Source organism: Danio aesculapii, chromosome 9 (genome assembly GCF_903798145.1).
Source record: "Danio aesculapii chromosome 9, fDanAes4.1, whole genome shotgun sequence".
In the NCBI taxonomy this organism is placed as follows: Eukaryota; Metazoa; Chordata; class Actinopteri; order Cypriniformes; family Danionidae; genus Danio; species Danio aesculapii.
Window position 1 is genome coordinate 47700707 of NC_079443.1, and position 23784 is coordinate 47724490.

Below are 23784 nucleotides of genomic sequence, written 5' to 3' on the forward strand. Positions count from 1 at the left end.
CAAGAAAAGTACAACATAAACTATAATTGCAATATTTATGCATGTCTTATTTTCTATATTTCACAGAGTAAAATTTTCACTGTTAGACATAATTAAATATATTTTAATGATATGTATTTTGGTGTAATTTGACATATACATCAAACAAAATAAGTATTGCACACATCACAATTTTTCTCAGAAAATATATTTCTAAAGGTGCTGTTGATTTGAAACTTTAAACCAAATTATTCCATACATACAAAGAAAACAAATGTAATTCGCTTACAAATGAAGTTATGTTTTATAAATTGAAATGACACAGTGAAAATGTATTGAACACATGAAGAAAGGGAGGTGTAGAAAGACATGGAAAGCCCAGACAGCAGCTGAGATCTCTCAGTAATTTTCAGCATCCCTGTTCTTGTCAGTGTAAATGAATATTAGCAGCTTTAGTCAAACATCTACCTTACTAGATGATGAAGATTAAGCACGGGTGAACATTTCAGGAAGAAAATAATCCCAAACGTAGCCAAGGAAACTCTCGACTGGATTCTAGAATGGCCTGTCAATCACCTGACCTGAATTCAATAGAAAATAAGAACTATATTCTAGAAGAAGATCAGGGTTCTGAGTAAATTTCTTGTCAACAACTCCTTTATTAATAATAATTATAATAATTTACTAGGAAAAATCATGTTCAATACTTATTTTACTTTCTGTATTTAACCTATTCATATTTTCTTAACATAAAAAAATCTTATTCCATACTGTCTTTGCTTTTAAAATTGATCAAAAGTAAAAAATAAAAATATGGCTGTATATCAGCACTGGTGGGAGGCGTGCATCCCATCTCACAGTCAATACACTACAATTATATGGTATAAATCTGTATAAATACAGCACTACAACATGCAAAAGAGAGAGATCGACTTAGAATATCACTTATCAGCATACCTGCCAACATTTGTCTCTGAAAATCTGGGAGACCAGGGTGAGGGGGTGTTCGAGGGTGAGGTCTATGAATAACACTGTTGAGAACCGGGATAGGAAAGTAACTGTACTGTGTGTTTGTAACTGTATTATGCACCAGGTTTTGGGTGGCTGCTGCAATCAGATACTGTACCAAAGTTGGCAACCCGAGGGTGTTACAGACTGTAACAAAAAAAAAAAAGGGGGGGGGGGGGGGTGAAATTTCAGATTCAGTTTCCTCAATCAGTTTTCCAGGAGAAATAATAAAATGGGAGGGTTGTGGGAGATTGGTCTAAAAACACGGGAGACTCCTGGGAAAATGGGGGTGTTGGCTGGTAGGCTTACCAGTATAATAATGTTTTGATCAGCTGTAGTTAGGCTATCAGAAATTATAAATATTTTAAAATAGGCACTATCCTTATAAATAAACTACATAGTTCCAATCTAAACAACTACATTCTTAACTAAAAAGCCTCAAAATTACATTATGTTGCCTAACAGCAGGAATATTTGTCAAACTGTAGAGTGTCCTTTGGTTGCTGTATGTGGGCGGAGCAATACACAAGGGTGAAGGGTTAAGAGGCTGGACCTGTGTTTTTATTGCAGAATATCTCATGGCTATCAGCCAATCAGATTCAAGATCCAGACAGAACTGTTGTATAAAGCTCAACAATGCTTAACCTTTATTTAATTTATGTGAAGATTGTATACAGTGTTATTTGTGATTATATTATTCAATTATATAACTGAAAACTACCGTTAGATATCTGAAAAACCTAATTAGCACTGTTTATTTTAATAGTATTTGCTATATTCTATTCATTTTGTATAGTTTTTTGCTTGTAGGGTTTCTTTGTTTTTATTTGACAGCCTCTTGTTTTTTTACTGATCAAATCATGTACCTTACCATACTGAAACAGTGACCCTAAAACTGAAAACCAAGAAGTCTGGATTGTTGCACTCCTAATTGATACTTTAAAAAAGTGATATTGTTTCATTTCAAATGTCAATACTATTGAACACTATTCTCTCACCAGCATTTTGCAGCATCTTTGAGCTTCACTGCTGTCTAAAGTCTCTTCTTCAGCTCTCGTGCTAGCCACATGTGTCTTGTTCTGTTTACTAAAGTATTTTCAAGTGACAGGTTTATTTAAAACACACACAATAACATTTCAGAAAGCTTTGTATGTGTTTTTATTTACATTACATCATTTAAATGGCTTTATGTGGTTCTTTTTGTTCACCCAGACCATGTGTACCATGTTTCACTGTCGTTATAGAAACACTTGACACTGATCACTGAGAGCATCTGCAGTGCTCAGGGGAAATATTGAGTTTTGTTAACCCAAGCTGAATTGAGGACACTGAATGATGTTTTGACATGAACAGGTATTGCATCAGTCTACAGTAAGCTAAAACTAACGTATCTATTCCATAAATTGTATGTAAAATTAAATAGTATTATATTAATTAGATAATATATATTATTATATTAAGAATTAATTAATGCATTTGTAGTGTTTTTAACTTTAAAACTTATTTGTACTTCCGATCATCTTAACCATCAGTGAATATGATCACATCAATATTCACAGTGGGTATGAAAAGTTATCAGAGCCCCTTAAATTTTTCACTCTTTGTTATATTGCAGCCATTTACTAAAATCATTGAAGTAAATTTTTTCCCTCATTGATGTACACACAGCACCCAACATTGACAGAAAAACACAGAATTGTTGACATTTCTGCAGATTTTTACAAATAAAAACTGAAATAGCACATGCTCCTGAGTATTCAGACCCTTTGCTCAGTATTTAGTAGAAGAACCCTTTTGATCTAATACAGCCATGAGTCTTTTTGGAAAAGATGCAATGAGTTTTTCCACCTGGATTTGGGGATCGTCTGCCATTCCTCCTTGCAGATCCTCTCCAGTTCTGTCATGTTGGAAAGTAAATGTTGGGGGACAGCCATTTTTAGGTCTCTCCTGAGATGCTCAATTGGGTTTAAGTCAGGGCTCTGGCTGGGCCATTCAAGAACAGTCATGACGAGGTCAATAAGTCTGTCTTCATTCTGCAATGACAACCTCATGGATGCACTTCATCCTTAACTTGCTGTACACCTAAAGTGCTTTACAATAAAAAATTAAGGACATTATATCAACTAAAATAGACACATTTAAATTTCAGAAATTAAATAAATTAAAATTGAATTCCACTTTATTTCTTCTTAAATTAAAATGACTTTTTATAAGTGCTATTTTAAGTCTAATTCAGACAGTGGTGGAAGTGTCAGTCAAGGACTTTGGCTGCCTGGAAAGGTCAGAGCTAACTTTAAATAGTGGGACTCTGAATGAATGAGTATTCTGTACTCACACAAAGAGCTCAGGTGGGCCTCTACAGTTACCTGATATCCAGAGCAGTCTAAACAGGCAAACCTGTATTTTCAGAAAGCCCTTTGAGCTCCAGGATAGCTCCTCAAACATTCCTTGCCAAGTAGCTCCTCAGGTTGACAGAGAATACAAGATGAACTTCACACTCTCACCGCAGCGGCACAGATTTCAGAGATGGGGAACAATGAGATGTTAAAGGAACACTTTTTTGAAAATAGCCTCATTTTACTACTCTCCTAGAGTTAGCCAGTTGAGTTTACCATTTTTTGAATCCATTCAGTCAATCAGTTGAGTCTTGTGGGAGCACTTTTAGCTTAGCTTAGCATAAACCATTGAATCGAATTAGACCATTAGCATCTTGTTCAAAAATGTAAAAAAAAAAAAGCTTGTAGAATTTTCTTATATAAAGCTTAACCTTTCTATAGGTACATCATGCACCTAATTGACAGAAAATGAAAGTCTAGGTCAACAAAGTTCTGAGATTAAGGTGGCCACCAGGATATTATAGGGGATTTTATTGAATTACAATTGTTTATTATTCGTTTATGTTTATGTACAGTACTTTGAATTAACCATTGTGTGCGAAATGTGCTCTACAAAGATAATTCCATACAGTTTTACAATTTTTGAATCCATTCAACCAATAGCACTTTTAGCTTAGTTTAGCATAAATCATTAAATCGGATTAGACCATTAGCATCTCACTCAAAAATGTTAAAAAAAAGAGCTAAGAGCCATAATTTTTCTATTTAAAGCTGAACTCTTCTATAGGTACATTGTGCACCTAATCAACAGATAAAAGTTGCAATATTCTAGGTTGATGAGTCTAGGAAATATACTATCATTCTGTAATCAATAATCTAATATCTAGCAACTTTGCTGCCATACCGACTGCAGCAGAAGCAATAATATTAATTAATTAATTTTCCTTTGGCTTAGTCCCTTATTTCTCAGGGATCACCACAGTGGAATGAATCGTCAACTATCCCAGCATATGTTTTATGCAGCGGCTGCCGTTACAGCTGCAACCCAGTACTGCGAAACACCCATACACCCAATTTAATTCATTCAATTTACCTAAAGAACATGTCTTTGGACTGTGGGGGAAAACAGAGGAAACCCACATGAACACAGGGAGAACATGCAAACTCCACACAGAAATGCCAACTGGCCCAGCTGGGAATTGAACCAGCATACTTCTTGTTGTGAGGTGACAGTGCTAACCACTGAGCCACCATGCTGCGAAGCAATAATATTACACCTGAAAATACAGTTTTACCATTTTTAATCCATTTAGCCGATCTAAGAGTCTGTCAATAGTACTTTTAGGTTAGCTTATCTTAGCTTAGCATAAATCATTGAGTCAGATTGGACCATTAGCATCTCACTCAAAAATGGCTAAAAAAAGGTGTTTGTATAATTTTCCTATATAAAGCTTAACTCTTATAAACTTATTTCTATAGGTACATAGTACACCAAATCGACAGAAAATAACACGTTTTTTTAGGTTTAGCCTAGAAACTATACTATCGTTCTGGCTTAATAATCAAGCAACTTTGGTGCTGTACCATGGCTGCAGCAGGAGCAATAATATTGCACGGCACCTGAAAATAGTCCCCAGCTAAGTAACTAGGTAACAGCGCCATATAAAATCTTTGTGCCTGCCTCAGTCATGGTACAGCAACACATTTCTGACATTAAGGTGCCTGCAAGGATGTTACATGGGCTTTTATTGAATTACTTTGGTTTATTATTCATTTATGTTTATGTAAAGCAGTTTGAATTACTATTGTGTATAAGATATACTCTATAAAACATTGTCTTGCCTAGGCTTAAATTTCATACAGATTTGACTCAAATGAACAGCTCAGGTAAGAGCAATAACAGTTTATGATAATGGGTCCGGAAACACATTCATTTGCTTTTCTCCTGTACTTGTTTCCTGTGACGTACAGTAACTCTATCTGTCGTTTACACAGAGTGCTTGGCTAGCAATGAGCAAACACATTTGTCAGCCTTCACTGAAATCCCATTGTCATTCTATTCAGCTCACAGTTGAAATAAAGAGAGATGCAATCCGTAACCTTTATTGCAAGCATTTGCACTCAGTCTCGCTCAAGCCATTAACATTTGTACTATTACAGAAGTGCAAGAGCATTTTCACTGCAAGTACAGAAACGATGGAAGTAATGTTTAACAAGTAATATTCTAAAAGGCCAGCCATTGTCTGCTTCTGTCTTTTGTTACATTATGGTAATTAAGAATGGGTATTTACACAAGAGGAGCAGAATTAGAGAGGTGAACGAACAGAGAGGTGTATGTATTCTTGTAAATGAGCATTTTCTATCAGGCTCCTCTGATTAGGTTCAGAAGTTTCTTTTTATAGCTAATGATAATAAGGTTATTAGCTGGTAAATAAAATACCTTTTTTTTTTTCAAAAATGTCACTTTAGACAGTTGTTTGGTTTTTAACAAGGTAAATTTTCTTTTGTGTCAAAACCAGCTAAATCCACTTCTGCTTTTTGTGCAAAACCCTCTAAATCCACCTATTGAGACGAGACAGTGTAATTAGTTGACAATCACTAAGGATACAATTAGAAATCATTTTACCAAACATAAAACACCTAAACTTAAAAATACATAAATCTGTCAAGTAAGTGGCGGTTCATTCTGCTGTGGTAACCCAGCGTGAGTGTGTATGGGTGTTTCCCAGTACTGGGTTGCAGCTGGAAGGGCATCTGCTGCATAAAACATATGCTGGAATAGTTGGTGGTTCAATTCGCTGTGGCAACCCCTGATAAATAAGGGACTAAGCCAAAGGAAAATGAATGAATGACACTCATTCACACACACACACACACACACACACACACTGATATACTACAGGCAATTTAGTTTATTCAATTCACCTATATTTCTGGAGGAAACCCACACATACACTGAGAGAACATACAACATTCCACACCGAAATGCAAACTGACCCAACAGGGACTCGAATCAGCGACCTTCTTGCTGTGAGGAGATAGTGCTAACCACTGAGCTAATCTAAATATTATTAGTATTAAATTCAACAAAGTTCTTTAAACCTGACTGTTCTAAAATTTTATATTTTATATTTTTTTCAAAACATCGTTACTTGCCCATTTTTAATGTACATATTAAGTACAAGTAAGGACTTTCATGGCACTACACATGCTGGTGGTGTAAATTACAACAGTGCTTCATTTAAAAATTTAAAAGTCATCGAAAGTTCTTGAATCTGCTGTTCATGAAAGAGCGGGAACCCTGATTACAGATTTAAAGTTTAGTCTTAAACCTCTCTGTCTCTCTCACTCTACTGAGCTGAATGATGAATGTTTTTTTTTTTTGCTAAAGTCATAACAAATACATTGTAAGAACAAAATTTGTCAAGTTGTTTATCTCAGGAGTGACAGTAAAAATTAGCATGCTCCTAAAATCATGGACCCTTCTCACATTTCCGGGTTTCTCTGCAGCGGATGTCTTCATAGTTGGGTAAACTTAGAGCGCAGTGAATGGGAGAGTACAGCCTATTTGTTGAAATAATAAAAGAAAAACTTGATGATGGTGTAATGTGTGAGACTGATGATGGCAGCCAGAAGAAAGAACAACGTCAAATTTACTGTCCTGTCCATAGACATTGCATTACAAACGCCTTGCACAAGCGGTAATTCTTTAGTAATTTAATGCAAATGGAGTACAGCCATTTTCAGATCTCTCCATAGATGTTCAATAGTGTTTAGGTTTGGGCTCTGGCTGGGCCACTCAAGGACATTCAACGAGTTGTTGTGAAGCCTCTTCATTGATATTTTGGTGGTGTGCTTTGGGTCATTGTCCTGCTGGAAGATGAAACGCCGCCTCAGTCTGAAGTCAAGAGCACTCTGAAGCAGGTTTTCATTCAGGATGTCTCTGTACATTGCTGCATTCATCTTTTCCTCTATCCTGACTAGTCTTCCATTTCCTGCTGCTGAAAAACATCCCCACAGCATGATGCTGCCACCACCATGCTTCACTGTAGGGATGGTATTAGCCAGGTGATGAGCGGTGCCTGGTTTTCTCCAAACGTAACGCCTGGAATTCACTCCAAAGAGTTTAATATTAGTCTCATCAGACCAGAGAATTTTGTTTCTTATGGTCTGAGGGTCCTTCAGATGCCTTTTGGGATATTCCAGGTGGGGAGTGGCTTCTGTCTGGCCCCTCTACCATACAGGTCTGATTGGTGGATTGCTGCACAGATGGTTGTCCTTCTGTATGGTTCTCCTCTCTCCACAGAAGACTGCTGGAGCTCAGACAGAGTGACCATCGGGTTATTGATCACCTTCCTGTCTAAGGCCCTTCTACCTCGATCACTCATCTTAGATGGCCGGCCAGCTCTTGGAAGAGTCCTGGTGCTTCCAAACATCTTTCACTTCTGGATGACGGAGGCCACTGTGCTCATTGGAACTTTCAGAGCAGCAGAAATGTTTCTGTAACCCTCCCCAGCCTTGTGCCTTGAGACAATCCTGTCTCGGAAGTCTACAGGGAATTCCTTTGTCTTCATGCTTGGTTTGTGCTTTGACATGCACTATCAACCCTGGGACCTTATGTAGACAAAAATCTTTTTTCACATTGTCATTATGGGGCATTGTGTGTAGAATTTTGAGGAAATACATTAATTTAATCCATTTTGAAATAAGGCTGTAACATTTTTATTTATTCATTTATTTATTTATTTTTATTAAAAACCTTCAAGGGTTTAAGATGCTGATGACTATTAAACACGTCATAACAGTCTTGTGAAAAGTATTGTGTAATAAGAAGAGTCTCATTACTGTAATACAATGATTTTTTATTGTACAGCATGACAGTTAAACACTATAAAATCCTGATTAAAGACAAATTAAGCAAAAAAGGGAAAATTTGGAATAAAAATGTGCTTTTAAAAAAAAAAGTATCATGCTTCACAGAGAGAAAGCTCATCTGCAGAGATCTTTAAGAAGCGGGAAAGCCGATATTGTGTGATTCAGCACATAGGGCTTTTCCCAGCGTCCTCTCTGTCTCCTTCCCACACTGGCTCATTTCCAAGTCGAGCGTTATTGTCAGAGCGAGCCGTTTATCATTTGACTTCACAGGTCAGTGTCTTCATTAAAGTCAGCACTTCAGCGCTGATAAAAGAGAGGCACACAGCGTGCAGACATGGAGAGCTTAATGAAATGTTGTCCTCATTAATTTACGCAAAGCCGAGGGACACGATCAACAAAGAAGACTTTGTTTCCTTTAATTAGAGCCTCGTTCGACCATCTCGTTTCAGTTTTGCAGAATTTGCCCCTTTTGGTCTGGATAATTATGCAGAAGCGTGATGTTTGCACATGCTTGTTTTGCAGAAGAATTAACGACATCATGAAATGGGTTAAAAATAAGGTACAGAATGTCAGTCTTAGTCCACAATGTCATTTCAGAAGAGAAGAGTTCCTTTGAAGAAAAAGTGAAACAGATCATGTGAGTGTGGCTTGACTTTGTCCATTGGGAGTTGATTGGACAGTTGTTGATTGCTATTAGTCAGTCTCCTATAAGTGCCAGGTTGTTGTTTGGTGGATGTTGTACATGACAGAGGTGTTGTGGATTTAGATTAAGGTGCAGCAGGGCTGCTGTCGGGTCTCCTGCTGCCTTCATGACATTTACTCTGACTGATCTGCGAGTCTTGTAGGCTGTAAATGTGTTTTATCCCAGCCTTATTCTTCAAAGCCTTCTTTTTACCTAATGTTAGATGTCTCCCACAGGCGGAGCTGTGGGCGGGGCCACATGAGCATCTAAAATATTACTGGTCCTTCCAGAATCAAATGGAGTTTTTTTTATAATACATCACAATATTTACGCTTAAATAGACGTGTGAACATTTTGAGTTTACTCGATTCATTCGTGCATCAAATCCGTTTAATTTGCGCACCAAATTTACTTCACAACAGACGTGGATAAGCGTCATGGCTTCTGTCTGCCTGATGACTCTAGCTTCGTTGCTAAATGGCTAACATGGATTTTATTGAGACAATAGCTGTGTTTATGTGCTTTAGGAAGGCTGAAAAATAGCATAGATTCATTCAGTGCCATGTCTAAGTCCACTAGATCCTTTCAGAGGTGCACCCAGCTCTGTGAATTCATCAACTCCTCGAGAAACTGTACCTGGATGATGGAAGCTTTCAGCTGTGCTTCAGACTGAGCTGAGCCCAGTTCGATGAACTGTTGTCCAGTGTCGGCAGGAGGATTTCCCCTCAGGACACCAACAACAGGTGCTACGTCATAATCCCACCCCTACAGGAGCAAGCTCCTGATTGGTTAATGCAGCACGAATGTTGCTGAATTTCAGATTTTCAGAACTTGAGTGAATCTCACATTAAGTTCATTAAAATGCGCAAAATCTCAATTCATGCCGCTTTATTAGTGCAAATCGCTCTGCGGGATGACTATACATCTTTGCATTGACTTAACATGTAACGTGCTTCATCTGTGTCTGGTGTGAACACACCATTAGACTTTGCTGCAACCTTTACAATAATTTACAGCAAAAACGCCCAGTAATATATTGTACTGTAATATGCACTGAATTGTGGGTAATTTTAAGTCTTATACAGTAACTTACAGAATGCAGCTGGACTCACGTGTGGATTACAGTGTCTGCAAACACGCAGCAAAAATACATTTGTAATGAACATTTTTGGGGCATGAATGAAATGTAACTGAATGAAAGTGAAAGTGCCAAACTGCAGTTAAAGTTGACAAATTAAAAATAAAACACCCAAAATTACATAAAACTCTGGAGGAAATGTGGATAGAGCTGTGCCAAGTTATGTGCTATAACATGTAAAACGGGTTCATGAAAGGAACATTCAAAAAGCAACTCATGTAAACACTTTAATCATATTATTGTCTTATTCAGATTGATGCAAATAATTCCATTACTGATGTCCATGTAAACGGAGTCACTGTCTGTCTCCCCTGCATCTGTACTTGTGTTGTCGGTGTGAAAATCAGCTGTAGTTTGCTTAATGAAACTTCCATTTTAATGCAAACCCTACCCTCTTTCGCCACTTGACACTCCCACCTAAACAAAGCTGGACTCATCCACTTCCCTGTGAAAAAAGGGGGGTGGAGGGCGGGGGGTTTAGCCTTTTAAAGATGTGTTATTGCATTAAATAACCTGTAGATTGATCATTACTATGATGCATGAAAAGAGAAACACAAACTGTAACAAGGCTTAAAGAACCACCACAGTAATTTACTTTCTGCAGCTACAAACTGAAATTCTGACCTAACCGTGGCAGCTTTATCAAGGGTTGCATGCTGAATTAGAGCTTGCTGTTAGAGCCTGGAAAGCAAATGTTGTCGGTGCTTCAAAAAAATCGCTTTGTTACTTTCGTCCTGCTTTACTTTCGTCCCCGCTCTCCCCTAATCCCTTTAAAAGTAACCAGTTTACTCGCTTTTTATAAGTAAAGTGAACTAACGGCAGTGTAGAAGCTCGAGTGACGCCCTGATCCTCAGTGGGCTACAAATAATGAGAAATGGGCAATAACGTGTCCGTAATTGCAGTACACTGCTTGAGCGCTAATGAATGTGTGGTTGTGGCTCAAGCTGGGAGAACATAAAACATCTGTCCGTAACTGCTTAAACTCCTCAGAGCGCGCCAGAAGACATCGTTTGGCTTCAAGTTTATTTTCTTTACTTCCGCAAAATGTATTTCAGCATGTGGAACATCTGGTGCTTACTGTGTGGTTTCCACTGATCTCGTCTGCAGGTTTTGACAGAGGAAGAGAAGGACTCCACAACTGGACAAGAAGATGAGGAATGGGAGAAGGCCTTGTCTGTGGAGAGGTTTGGGGACATCATTACTGAGTCTGCCGTCAACGGCGCAGACAAAATGGGCCGCAGTTACAATGAGAAAGACTTTGAGTGTGAGTAACTGAACAATACTGCAATATATGTGCTTTCTGTTTTAACTAATATCTTGGTATCAAACTTTCATGCAATGTTGGTTAATTAAAACCCATCACAAACAGTAGAAATTTAGATTTGACCTCCTGTGAAATTTAGATTCTTTACCAAATATTTTCCAAGATGTTTAACAGAGCAAGGATATTTTTTCATAGTATTTTCTATCAGATTTTTTTCCATTGTCTGACTAAATGACTGCACAAATGACTAATTGTTTTGAGAAATGCATTAACTGTTGTGCAAATGTAAATAGTGTTGTGAGAAATGCACCAAAGCGGTTGAGAAAAACTGTAATATGAGCATACCTGTCAACATTGGCATGCAAAAATAAGGGATATGTCAGAAAAAAAGAGATATGCCATCATAATAAAGGACATGAACCCCCCCACCCCACCCCCTTTAAAGAACCCATATTATACATGAAATAGGGTCATATTTAGGTTGTAAGGGTCTCCAACAACAGTCTAATATGCATGCAAGGTCAAAAACACTTTGATGGTCTTATAATCTTCATTTATTTTTACCTAATTATCCCAGCGACTCCCATATGAATCGTTCAGCGATTCATTTGTTCCCAAACCCCTCCTCAGCGCGAAGCTAATCTTCGCTGATTGGACCGATGACAGCCTGCTGCGATTGGTCGACACGGACAAGGCTTCAGCGCGTGACAGAGTGAAATGCCCAGCTGCTAATCTACAATATAAAAGTAGTCACAGTGCACACACGCTTCATAGTGGATTTTGGCTGCCAGTGGGTGAATGTAAACACAGACGATGGACTAGAAAATACTGACGACTAACTATTTTATTGAGCAAAAAGTCCAAGAACTGGCGAGGAGGTCACAGTCTTCTTGCTCTTTTCACACACACACACACACACACACAAACACACACACACACACACACACACAGGGCCGGCGCGTCCATAGAGGAGCGGCGCTCAGTTATATCCGCGAATACCCGTGCGTTACACACACACTAGGAGACAATAATATTGAGCTGAAATATTTTGAAACTTGTCCGTTGCATGTGTGTAAACAGCTGATGATCCGTAATCAAAGCGGCACGCGTCGCGTTTTCAACGTGGCTTTACACGCGATATGAGAATATAAAGAGATAACCTGATACAGCACACGCAGTTACAAGTAACAAAACACAACTAAATACATCATGTGCAAGATAGAGTAAACGAGGCAACAGTTTTAATCGCACATACTTACACTTGTGAAATGGGGGTAGAAACTGATCCATGATGCACTGATCCATGTTCTGACAGTCTATACTGATCCTTCCTTTAACAAACTGAAGAAGTCTTCTTTGAAAGCATATAGTTTTCAGAAGCACTCAGAACTGCTCAAGGCTAGGCTATATTGCTGATGTTTCATCTTTGATTAGACTGTCCATAATATCCATCTGCACAGCGTGACTTCATTCGACCGGTGTCTGTGTGTGTCTCTGTGTGTGTGTGAGACTTTTTTTTCTGTTAGTGGGCGGGGCCGCAGGTTTCAAATCTCCCGGGTTTGCGCGCCCAACTACTTGTGTTTCGTAGCTGCGTCATCGCGAAACACCTAATGACTCGTTATCAAGACGACTCGTTTGAAGCACTATGAGTCGACTCTTTTATAGATGAATCAATAGTTTTAAACACTGTACACTTACAGATTTAAGCCTTAGCTGGATATTTCACTTCACTTAGAGCTGTGTGACACACTACATGGAAGGGCATTTTCAAAAACCCATAATATGGGCTCTTTAAATAATCCCCAAATTACAAAATATGTTCATTTGGAGCTGTTTCATTGTAGTAAATAAACAGTTAAATGATCAGTAATATGTTTTATTATTATTATTTACAAAAGAAAAATTAAATAGTATACATTAGCAGCAAATACATTAGCAAACAGTTCAGCTTATTAAAATCAAAAGCTATTATAATGAAATAGATTCAAGCTATCAAATCTCATTAGCCGTTAATAAGCAATGAATGAATCTCTTATTTATTTAGATTTTTTATTTTCATTACATTAAATAACAGGTGTCACTTTAAAACTGCACAGATCTAACATTATAATGAAATCATTTGATTGCTTTCTTAACTTTTTATGCTCATTTAGGACAAAATTAGTTGTGTTTAAAAAAAAAACTCCACCAAGATCGACATCTTTAGATATTATTGTTATTAATTATGTGTATATGTCTGTTCAAACACGCACCCAAAACCCAGACTTTCACTCCCATTCAAATCGCGTGTACAGAATCCGTTTGGGAAACAGCGTCTATTTATCACTATGGACCGCGTCAGCTGACAGTCACGCACCACTATATGACTGTTTTAAGGATCGCATATATAGGGGAGACGGCACCTGTAATGAAAAGGAAAGGGAATCCTCATAAACAAAGCGAAAGCACAGAACAGACTCACATTTAAGAGCAAGGGGCGGCCCCTGGTGGTTCGACGGTATGGGTTGCATATAGGGAGGCTCGGCTCTTTAATGTTTATTTGCCACCCTTCAGAGTAAGACTGAAAATACGGGAAAATACTTTTACGGGATGATAGCGAGATAGAACTGTAAAATACGGGAGAATCCCGGTAAAAACAGGAGGGTTGACAGGTATGAATATGAGGTGTAAATGAGGTCAAAGATCAGTCAATTAACACATCATTATTGTAAAAGGATTTTTAGATTAAAATCATCAGAGTGTCAGACTGCTAGAAGATTCAGATACTTTGTTCCTCATTAGGAGCCTGAGAGGACTTTTTAATGGCAGTCTCACATTCTCCGGACTCCTGTGGAGCTGCGTTTGTGCCAGTCGCTTTCCTGGCCCTGTTAAATCAAGGCCTGCGTTTCCATGTACATGTAGCGACAGTGGTGGGAGGTGTAAACTAGTCTATGATTCATTCACAGCAGAGCCGTGAGGCATCCTGAGCAGAGCTGATGCACAGGACAAATCACACATTCACGGCTGCATTGCTCAATCTACTACCACAAATGTGCTTAATATTGCTGTTTTTTAAATTATTTTGATTTGTAAATGCCAATTTTTACATTTCAAATTTGAATTGATTAAGCAATATTTAATACAGTGGCTGAGAGAGCTTAATCGTCTGCAACTGAAAACACATGCAAATAGAAGAAGCACCAGCAAATTAAGAAAACATTTTTAGCGATTTGATATCACACATGTTGCTAATCATCACAATGCAAACACAAATAGTAAATGCACTTTAATACTTAAACAGATGCAAAATTTGATCTGAAAACAACAACAACAGGTTGACTGAACACAATAAAAAATGCTGGGTTCCACACAATTCCTTCATGTTGTCCCAAGACAAATCGGTTAAGTTAACTTAATCATTTGTACAAATTTAAGTGGATGGAACATAAAATAATTAAGTTTTTCCCCAGAAAACTGAAGTATTGTGTTGTTTCAACTTGTATTAAATAAGTAGTTTAAAAGTAGTAATTTAAAGTACATTTTTTGACTAAAGTTAGATAGTTGTATTTGTATTATGTTGTACTAAATAGATACTATAGGCTATTAAAAGGGCCTGGATACTTTTAAAATATTATTCTTATACCAGCTATTTATTTTGACCTTTTAACAACAAACCAATGCATATTTAATTTCACCTAACTTTATATTTAATTGAGGATATTAAGTTAATTAATCTATTTTACATTTCTTAAATTTCTAATCAGCCAATCACTCAACTCAGTGCAATCTTGACCATGTAGACAAGGTCAGGACGATCTGCTCTAGTTCAAACTGAGCATCAGAATGGGGCAGAAAGGTGATTTAAGTGACTCTGAATGTGGCATGGTTATTAATGCTAGACGGACTGATCTGAGTATTTCAGAAACTGCTGATCTACAGGGATTTTTACGCACAACCATCTCTAGGGTTTACAGAGAATGGTCCGACAAATAAAAAATATCCATATCCATCCTGCCTGGTGGTGGTGTAATGGTGCGGGGGATATTTTCTTAGCACACTTTGGGCCTATTAGTACCAATTGAGCATCGTGTCAACGCCACAGCCTACCTGAGTATTGTTGCTGACCATGTCCATCCCTTTATGACCACAGTGTCCCCATCTTCTGATGGCTACTTCTAGCAGGATAATGCACCATGTCATAAAGCACGAATCATCTCAGACTGGTTTCACTGCACTCAAGTTGCCTCGACAGTCACCATATCTCAATCCAATAGAGCACCTTTGGGATGTGATCGAACGGCAGATTCGGATCATGGATGTGCAGGCGACAAATCTGCAGCAACTGCGTGATGCTATCATGTCAATATGGACCAAAATCTCAGAGATTTCCAGTACCTTGTTGAATCTATGCCATGAAAGGCTAAGGCAGTTCTAAAGGTAAAAGGGGGTTTATCCCGGTACTAATAAGGTGTACCTAATAAAGTGGCCGGTGAGTGTGTTCATTTTGAAATTACAAATAATACAGAAACTTAGTAGACACACAAACAAATTATGAAAATTAGACTTAATTATTTTATAAAAATTGAAGCTGAATGTATGAGACAACCAAAAATAGATAGGGCCATGCACAGGGGGGTAGCCTGGTGGCTAGAGCCACTGCCCCTCTGCCCTCATTGGCTGCAGTGCCCCTCTCAGCCTGTACCCCCTCCCTCTCCCTTCAACGCATCTGTGCCCCACCCCTCCACTTAGCGTGATTCATGTGACCGTCGACCCCTCCCCCCACTTAGCGTGATTCCACCCCCCCCCCCCCCCCCCCCCACCCACTTAGCGAGATTTTTGCGCCTGTCACCCCCCCCCAGCTTAGCGTGATCTCTGCACGACCTTCCCCCCCACGTAGCGTGAATGAGCACCTGCCCATTTAAGAGTCTGTGCATGGCATTGCCTATAGTAAGAGTCTATAAGTACATTTTTCAAGACAAAGTGTCCCTAAATGCACATGTAAACATTATTTTTAAACGAGAACTTTATCTAATTTGTTTTATTATCCGAAACTGTTTCCATGTCACTTTTGAAAAATCATAGAAGGCTCATCATGTACAAGCTAAATGTACCCGCAATTCTAGAATCATTGAAGAAGAGCAATAAAAAGACATTTTGATAAATCAGTTCACAACCTCGTTCAACAAATGCTTTAATCATCTCCAAATCCAATGCTTAGGTTACCATTATATGCAACAGGGGGTGTGCTGTCCTTTAAGTCTTTAAAATCAGAGATACCTGGCAACAAAGATGTACAAATGAAAGCTACTATCTAATGATAACATTGCATATGGTGTTACTATAGCGGTTTAATGATCTGTGACCTTTTAAAAGATCTTGTCACTGCTTGTTACACAGCGCTCTGCAATACCTGTTTCTGATTGATGCTCTGAACATTGGCTGCATTCTCTGGGCAAATATGTTTGTATAATGATGCTCAGAGATGTATAGTAACGAAGTAGAACTACTTCACTACTATATTTAAGTACTAAAAGGCAGTATCTGTACTTTACTGGAGTATTGTTTTTTTCTCCTACTTCCACTTTTACTTAAGTACATATTTTCGATGAGTTTAATACTTTTACTCCGATAGATTTGTTATGAGCTGCATCGTTACTCGTTACTAGAGGTGTCAAAATGGTCGATATCGGTTCAGTAATAGATCATAACGGGTTATTACGTACTGACGTCATTTATCTCCTTTGTGCGGTGTCGCAATACTATGGCGAAAGACGGAGGCGTGAGGGTGAGTGAAGGCGGCACAGCACACGAGCCGCTATTTCACTACTACTGAGAAATGTTTTGAGACTCAACTGTTCATCTCCTCTTGGCTGTTAAAGCGATACTTGTGGATCCAGACCTGGGCGTGTATGAGGTGCAAGTTTTCTCCACTGTGTCTATTATAGATTACCTGTGATAACCGCGTATTATACATACATAGACTGTAACCGCGGCTGTTCTTCCCGCCATCAGTGAACAACGCTTTCATTTCTAAAGCCGATAGCAGCCCTTTCTGTTGAGAAGGTGAAGACAATAACCAATCAAAGGGGTGTAAGACCTCGCCTGTCAGCGTTTAAAAAGCAAGCGGGAGAATATTTACATTAGTTTATTTGCTATAAATGCTCATGCTGTCTTCTGTGCATGAGTTTTGTTTGATACATTCAGAAAGAGTGTTTTCTTTGAACAGGTCAAATTAAGGGTACAGTTCATATATATTACTGCTGTATTAAAGGACACAATTTTATTACAAGTAACCATTTAACTGTCACACCAAGAAAAAAACCAATAGAATTTTTTTATTTATTGCATTTCTTAACTCCTAATGTCGCTAGTTAACACAATCAATACATTTTCCCCCAACACATCCCATAATTTCTAAAATATCAGCCTCTACCAAATGGTTGAGATGTTGGTTTATGGTAAAAGTACCAGAATGAATAAATATACTATAAAAATATGAAAAATATGAAGTTTAAGACCAATTTAATTAAAACATAATCAAAATGAAACATTTTTGAATACTAAATCATAGCCATAAGCCATAAAATATTTCAGATTTTCATTTAACACAGTAATATACACGTTTTCTTTTTTTTACAATAAAATCAAAATCAAGTGAATTAGAACGTTTGTTTACAGCGTTTACAACCAGTAAATTGTGCTCCGAAAATGGGTTTCAATAGCGTTTTGAGTGAATTATGGACTGTTTTTGTGACACACAACTTTGAAAGGTGTGTGTTAAAGCTGTTATAATCTGTCAGATCTGTGGTTCAAGCGTGAGAGAAAAACAGTATTGTAAGCCATGTTTCTTTTCATTCTGCTTAATCACGTGCCCCCCAAAAAAGAGATTTAAAATAAACAAAACAATATGATGTCTTTTGACTGCATTCTTTAATAACTACATTACACAATACTTGTACTTTTACTTTCAGTACTTGAGTAGTACATTTTGAAATAAACTACTTGCAATACTTAAGTACAAAAAATGTTGAATACTTTAGTACTTCCACTTAAGTATGGTGCTTAAAGAGCACTTTTACTTCTACTCAAGTCACTTTTTGATAGAGTACTTGTACTTTTACTTAAGTCTGGGTCTCTAGTACTTTATACATCTCATGCTAAACTGTGGAATTGACCATTGTCCAAGCTAATCAATTCCCTACATAGCTGTACTAATCTCTCATAGTATTCTGAACATCATTTCTTATCCTAAGAAATTTGTGTGAAATCAAAATTTACAGTGTTTTTTTTTATAGCACACATTGTTATTCTTTAGGTAAACAGTTAATTAGTTTGTTTTGGTAATATTTAATCAAAGTCTGACCATTTTCTTCTGTGTTTGGATGGGTGGTTTTTCTATAATGATCTTAGTTTAAAAGCTTCAGCCACAATAATATTAACCACGGTCTCTTTTCATTAGCTTGCAGCTAGTTAATGATGTACAAGAAGAAAACTCCACCCTCTACTCAATATTCAGTTTCAGTTGGAAGTACATCAACATCATGCTGATTTTATTTTAATCCTTCTTTGTTTTCTCAGATCACCGGCACACCTTCCACCATACCCACCACCCCCTGTCCACACATCTTCCGCCGCAGCGTTTCCGAAAGAGGGTGCTCAGTATGGACCGCCGGCGGAAGAGAAAGAGGAAGAAAAAGAAGACGTCTATGCCCCCGTCCGATGTCACGCCCACTATTCATGAGGTGGATGAGGAGGAGGCGGAGTCTGAGATCGAGGGGCAGTGCCAAGCAACCACGCCTACTGAGCCATCTGAAGAGCTGCCACAGGTAACCTGAAGTGAAATATCATACTACTGTTTTGGGCAGAAAGTGCACACTGCAATGACTTGATTAGCTGCATTTAGAAATAATCAAAGAGATTAAAGAGATAGTTCACCCAATTTACCTGTGGTAAATTCAGTTATTTGGACATGAAAAGACATACACTGGTCTATATAAGGTCCCAGGGTTGATAGTGCATGTCAAAGCACAAACCAAACATGAAGACAAAGGAATTGTCTGTAGACCTACGAAACAGGATTGTCTCGAGGCACAATGCTGGGACAATTTACAGAAAAATTTCTGCTGCTCTGAAAATACCAATGAGCACAGTGTCCTCCATCATCCGTTAGTGGAAGATGTTTGGAACCACCAGGACTCCTAGAGCTGAACGGCCATCTAAGCTGAGTGATTGGGGGAAAAGGGCCTTAGTCAGGGAAATGATCAATAACCCGATGGTCACTCTGTCTGAGCTCTAGCTTTCTTCTGTTGAGAGAGGAGAACCGTACAGAAGGACAACCATCTGTGCAGCAAACCACCAATCAGGCCTGTATGGTAGAGTGGCCAGACGGAAGCCACTCCCCTCCTGGATTTTCCCAAAAGGCATCTGAAGGACTCTCAGACCATAAGAAACAAAGTTCTCTGGTCTGATGAGACTAATATTAAACTCTTTTGAATGAATTCCAGGCGTTACGTTTTAGAAAACCAGGCACCGCTCATCACCAGGCTAATACCATCCCTACAGTGAAGCATGAGGTGGGGATGTTTTTCAGCAGCAGGAACTGGAAGACTTGTCAGGATAGACTTGAGGCTGTAATTGCTGCCAAAGGTGCATCAACAAAGTATTGAGCAAAGGCTGTGAATACTTATGTACATGTGATATTTCAGGTTTTTTATTTGTAATACATTTGCATCAATTTCAAAAAATCTTTTTGTAAAGTATTTACCACTTTGTAATGTTGCTATTCCTTTCACAACACTTTCAGTTAAAATCTGCTTTGGGACTAAAGACACCAAGTTATGGAAGTGTTTCAGGTGTAATTTTGTGTCATTCTTCTTGCAAACAACTCTTAAGGTGAGCATCAGAACAGGGTCTTCCTTTAAAATGTGCCACACATTCTCTAATGTAGACAGGTCAGGACTGTAGGCAGGCCAGTCAAGTACCTGTATCCTCTTCCTCTGAAGCCAGGACTTTGTAATGTGTGCAGAATGTGATTTTGAATTGTCTTGTTGAAATATGCATGGGTGTCCCTGGAAAAGAAGGCAGCATATTGTGCTCCAAAATCTCTATGTACTTTTCAGCATTACTGGTGCCATCACAGAAGTGCAAGTTACCTTTGCCAAGGGCACTGATACAACCCCATACCATGACAGACCCTGGCTTTTGGACTTGTTGCAGTCTGGATGATCCTTTTCTTCTTTGGTCCAGAGCGCACAGCGTCTATTTCTCCCCAAACATACCTGAAAACTGATTTATCTGACCACAGTACAAGTTTCCACTGTGTGATGGTGCAGATGGCTCCGAGCCCAGAAAAAGTTGATAGTGCTTTTGGACACTGTTAACATAGGGCTTCCTTTTGGGACAGTACAGTTTTAACTGGCATTTGTGGGTGTAACTGTGTAATGCGGCACTTGACAAAGGTTTGCCAAAGTACTGTTGAGCTCAAGTGGTGATATCACTTGTAGATGAATGATGATTCTTGAAGCATTGAAGCAGCTTTTAAAAAACAGTGCCTATGGTATAAATGAACATGACAAAGACTTCCAGAAACAGTGCTGCTGGAGAAGTGCATGGTCACTAATGCACTACATTAAAGGGAAACAGTATAGTATGCTGTATTCAGTAAATGCTTAAAGTGCAGTTTCTTCTCCACTAGATATGTTGAAATAACAGTTTGAGTAAAGGGATGGGATAATGGAGACCTGCTGACAGGTGTTGTGATCTCACAGCTCAGTTTGGGAAGCGAGGAGGATCTGGCAGCCGATGTCCCTCTCAGCAGCTTCCATATGGAGAGTGAGAGACCCGCGAGCAGTGAGGAGACGCTACCCAGCCCTGCTAGCATGGAGGAGCAGGAGGAAACACAACAACCACCCGATGGAGGAGAGCACAAAGACATCTCCAACAGGTATTTGACAAATAATAGCAGACAGGTCTACATACTGAACACCTGAAAACACAAATGCATGCTAAGTTAGTTAATTAGTTCAGTGTTTCCCAACCCTGTTCCTGAAGGTACACCAACAATACACATTTTCAACCTCTTCCTAATCAAACACACCTGAATAAAATAATCAGAACATAAGAAGAGACTCCAAAACCTGAAGTTAATGGATGAGATAAGGGAGACATACAAAATATGTGTTGTTGGTGTGCCTCCAGTAACAGGGTTGGGAAACACTGAGTTAGGTAACTTTATTTGTCCTCGTAGGGAGATTTCATTTGGAGCGAAATGGGTGAGAGAGACAATTTCACATTTGGCATTTTTATAAATACATCATTTTTAAAAACCCAAAGTACCATCTCACATAGCAAAATTTCTCTGACCCAAATCTGGCCACAAAACCAGCTTTTGCTTGGCCCAGATGCTGTCGTCAATTACAATAAATGACGGGAACAAGTCTGTCTTCCAGACAAGGGCCAGTCATAGACCATATCTTGCCAAGTAAACCATAAACTATAACTGGACCTGAATTGGGCCAGATATGTTGGTGTGTCACAACTGCAATGAAACTGATAAACCCATGAAGCATTGCAGTTTAGGTGCACTATGAGCATGCTTTATCTGGAAGCGACCTGATTGGTAGATTTTTTCTTCTTTACTCAAAAATAATTAAAATGTATTTTAAATGTGGGTCAGGATAGGCTAACTGTATCTGACCCACATATCAGTTTCTAACATCTGGGCCAAATACTACATTTGACATCTGGCCAAGTCTTGTGTGCCGCCTTAAAGACTGTGCCTCCTGCTGGCCCACATACTGTATGCCAGTGCTGGATGGATGCCTGCTGTGAAGAATTCTTTGCTACCTGGGATGGAACCACTACTCCAAATAAATATCTAGTCTACTGTCTGTCAACTGCCACTAAGAGAGGAGGAATTAAAAAAAAAACTTATTTTTTAAAGTCCTAAACTTTTTTTCCCACATAGAAATCTGATATACTGTATGGCAAAATACACTGTAAAAGAAAATACTGCCTCAACTTAAAATTATAAGGAAACTTGCTGCACAGGTTTTTTTTGAGTTGACTTAAATCAAGTCAATTACAATACTTGGGTTAAAAGTTGAGTCAACTCAAAATAGCTGTGCAGCAAGTTTCTTTACAATTTTAAGTAATTTTTAAAAAATTTTCTCCTAAAATTTGTATTTTTCTTAGCATCATGTGTGTAGGTTTAGTAATTTCTTTTTATGGCAAAGAATAGTATCTTTTTATTGTATTTAAAGTGAATTAATTGAACAAACATAGGAGGCTGAAATAAACGCTCATTTTAGAAGAACATTTAAGACGAAAGAGTCTTCATATGCAAATTACAAACATGACATTTAAGTTTATATTCAAATTTAAAATATATAAAATTTATGTCAAATATGTAACATTTATTTCAAAATATTGCAAAAATGCCTGTTTCATTTTTTTTAAACCATTGGAATTATAAATATGTACATATATATATAATCATTGCGGCTGGAAGGGCATCTGCTGCGTAAAACATGTGTTGGATAAGTTGGCGGTTCATTCCACTGTGGCGACCCCAGATTAATAAAGGGACTAAGCCGAAAAGAAAATGAAACAAAACGAACATATATAATAAAATATATTAGCTATGTTATATATGTTCATTTAAGGCCATATTTTATAATATGTCTTATAATTTTGAACATGTGTACGTGTATGTACAGTGCTTTACAATATTATATTTGGGCATATACATTAGTTTAATCAGTACTGAAGACAAAACTGGAGCTCATCTAACAAAATAACTGACAATACGGGTTTTAAAACTAGTAGCCCAAATTTATGTTTCAAAAATAGCAAGAGAAACAAAAATATCTACAATTTTGTTGAAATGTTTGTCATTTTTTGCATAAATTTAAATGTATTATCTTTCCATTTCTAAAGATGTTCTGTCAGTAAAATAATATTTTAATAAATATATCTGTTTAATAAATCTGTTTTGTTAAAATGCACCAATATATATTACCCATATACATATTCAAATTGGGGTGTACTTAATTATGCTGAGAACTGTATGTTGAAATTTCAATAGTTGAATTTGAAACATATATATATATATATATATATATATATATATATATATATATATATATATATATATATATATATATATATATATATATATATATATGAACTCTTCAAATATATATTAACACAAGTTTATTTGATTTTATATTGATTGAATAATTAATGCTAATGATTAATAGTCAGTTCACAGCAGATGTGTTTTCAATGGAACAACAACTTGTGCTAGCCTGAAAACATGACTTTGCTTGAGAGCGAATTGAAAATTGTGTGTTATTGCCCTCTGCTGGCTAACCAGCTTTTTGCAGCATAAATGCAGTATGCACATTTGGTTAATGTACTAATAAAGCGTCATTAGATATATAAATACAACTTCACGTTTAGTGACTCCTGTATATTTGTCTGCAGATTTGATTTTAATGAATGCAATTTGCAGTACTTTATT

General features: G+C 37.7%; 1 protein-coding gene across 1 annotated transcript in view; it reads left to right on the plus strand.

The window, feature by feature from the left end:
• The window catches only part of slc4a3 (solute carrier family 4 member 3), a 203330-nt gene that overhangs the window by 68675 nt on the left and 110871 nt on the right, over nucleotides 1-23784 (plus strand). The window contains exons 3-5 of the mRNA XM_056465898.1: nucleotides 11126-11282; nucleotides 18840-19087; nucleotides 21029-21204. Coding sequence (XP_056321873.1) covers nucleotides 11126-11282; nucleotides 18840-19087; nucleotides 21029-21204 — 581 coding nt within the window. The remainder of the gene's footprint in view (nucleotides 1-11125; nucleotides 11283-18839; nucleotides 19088-21028; nucleotides 21205-23784) is intronic.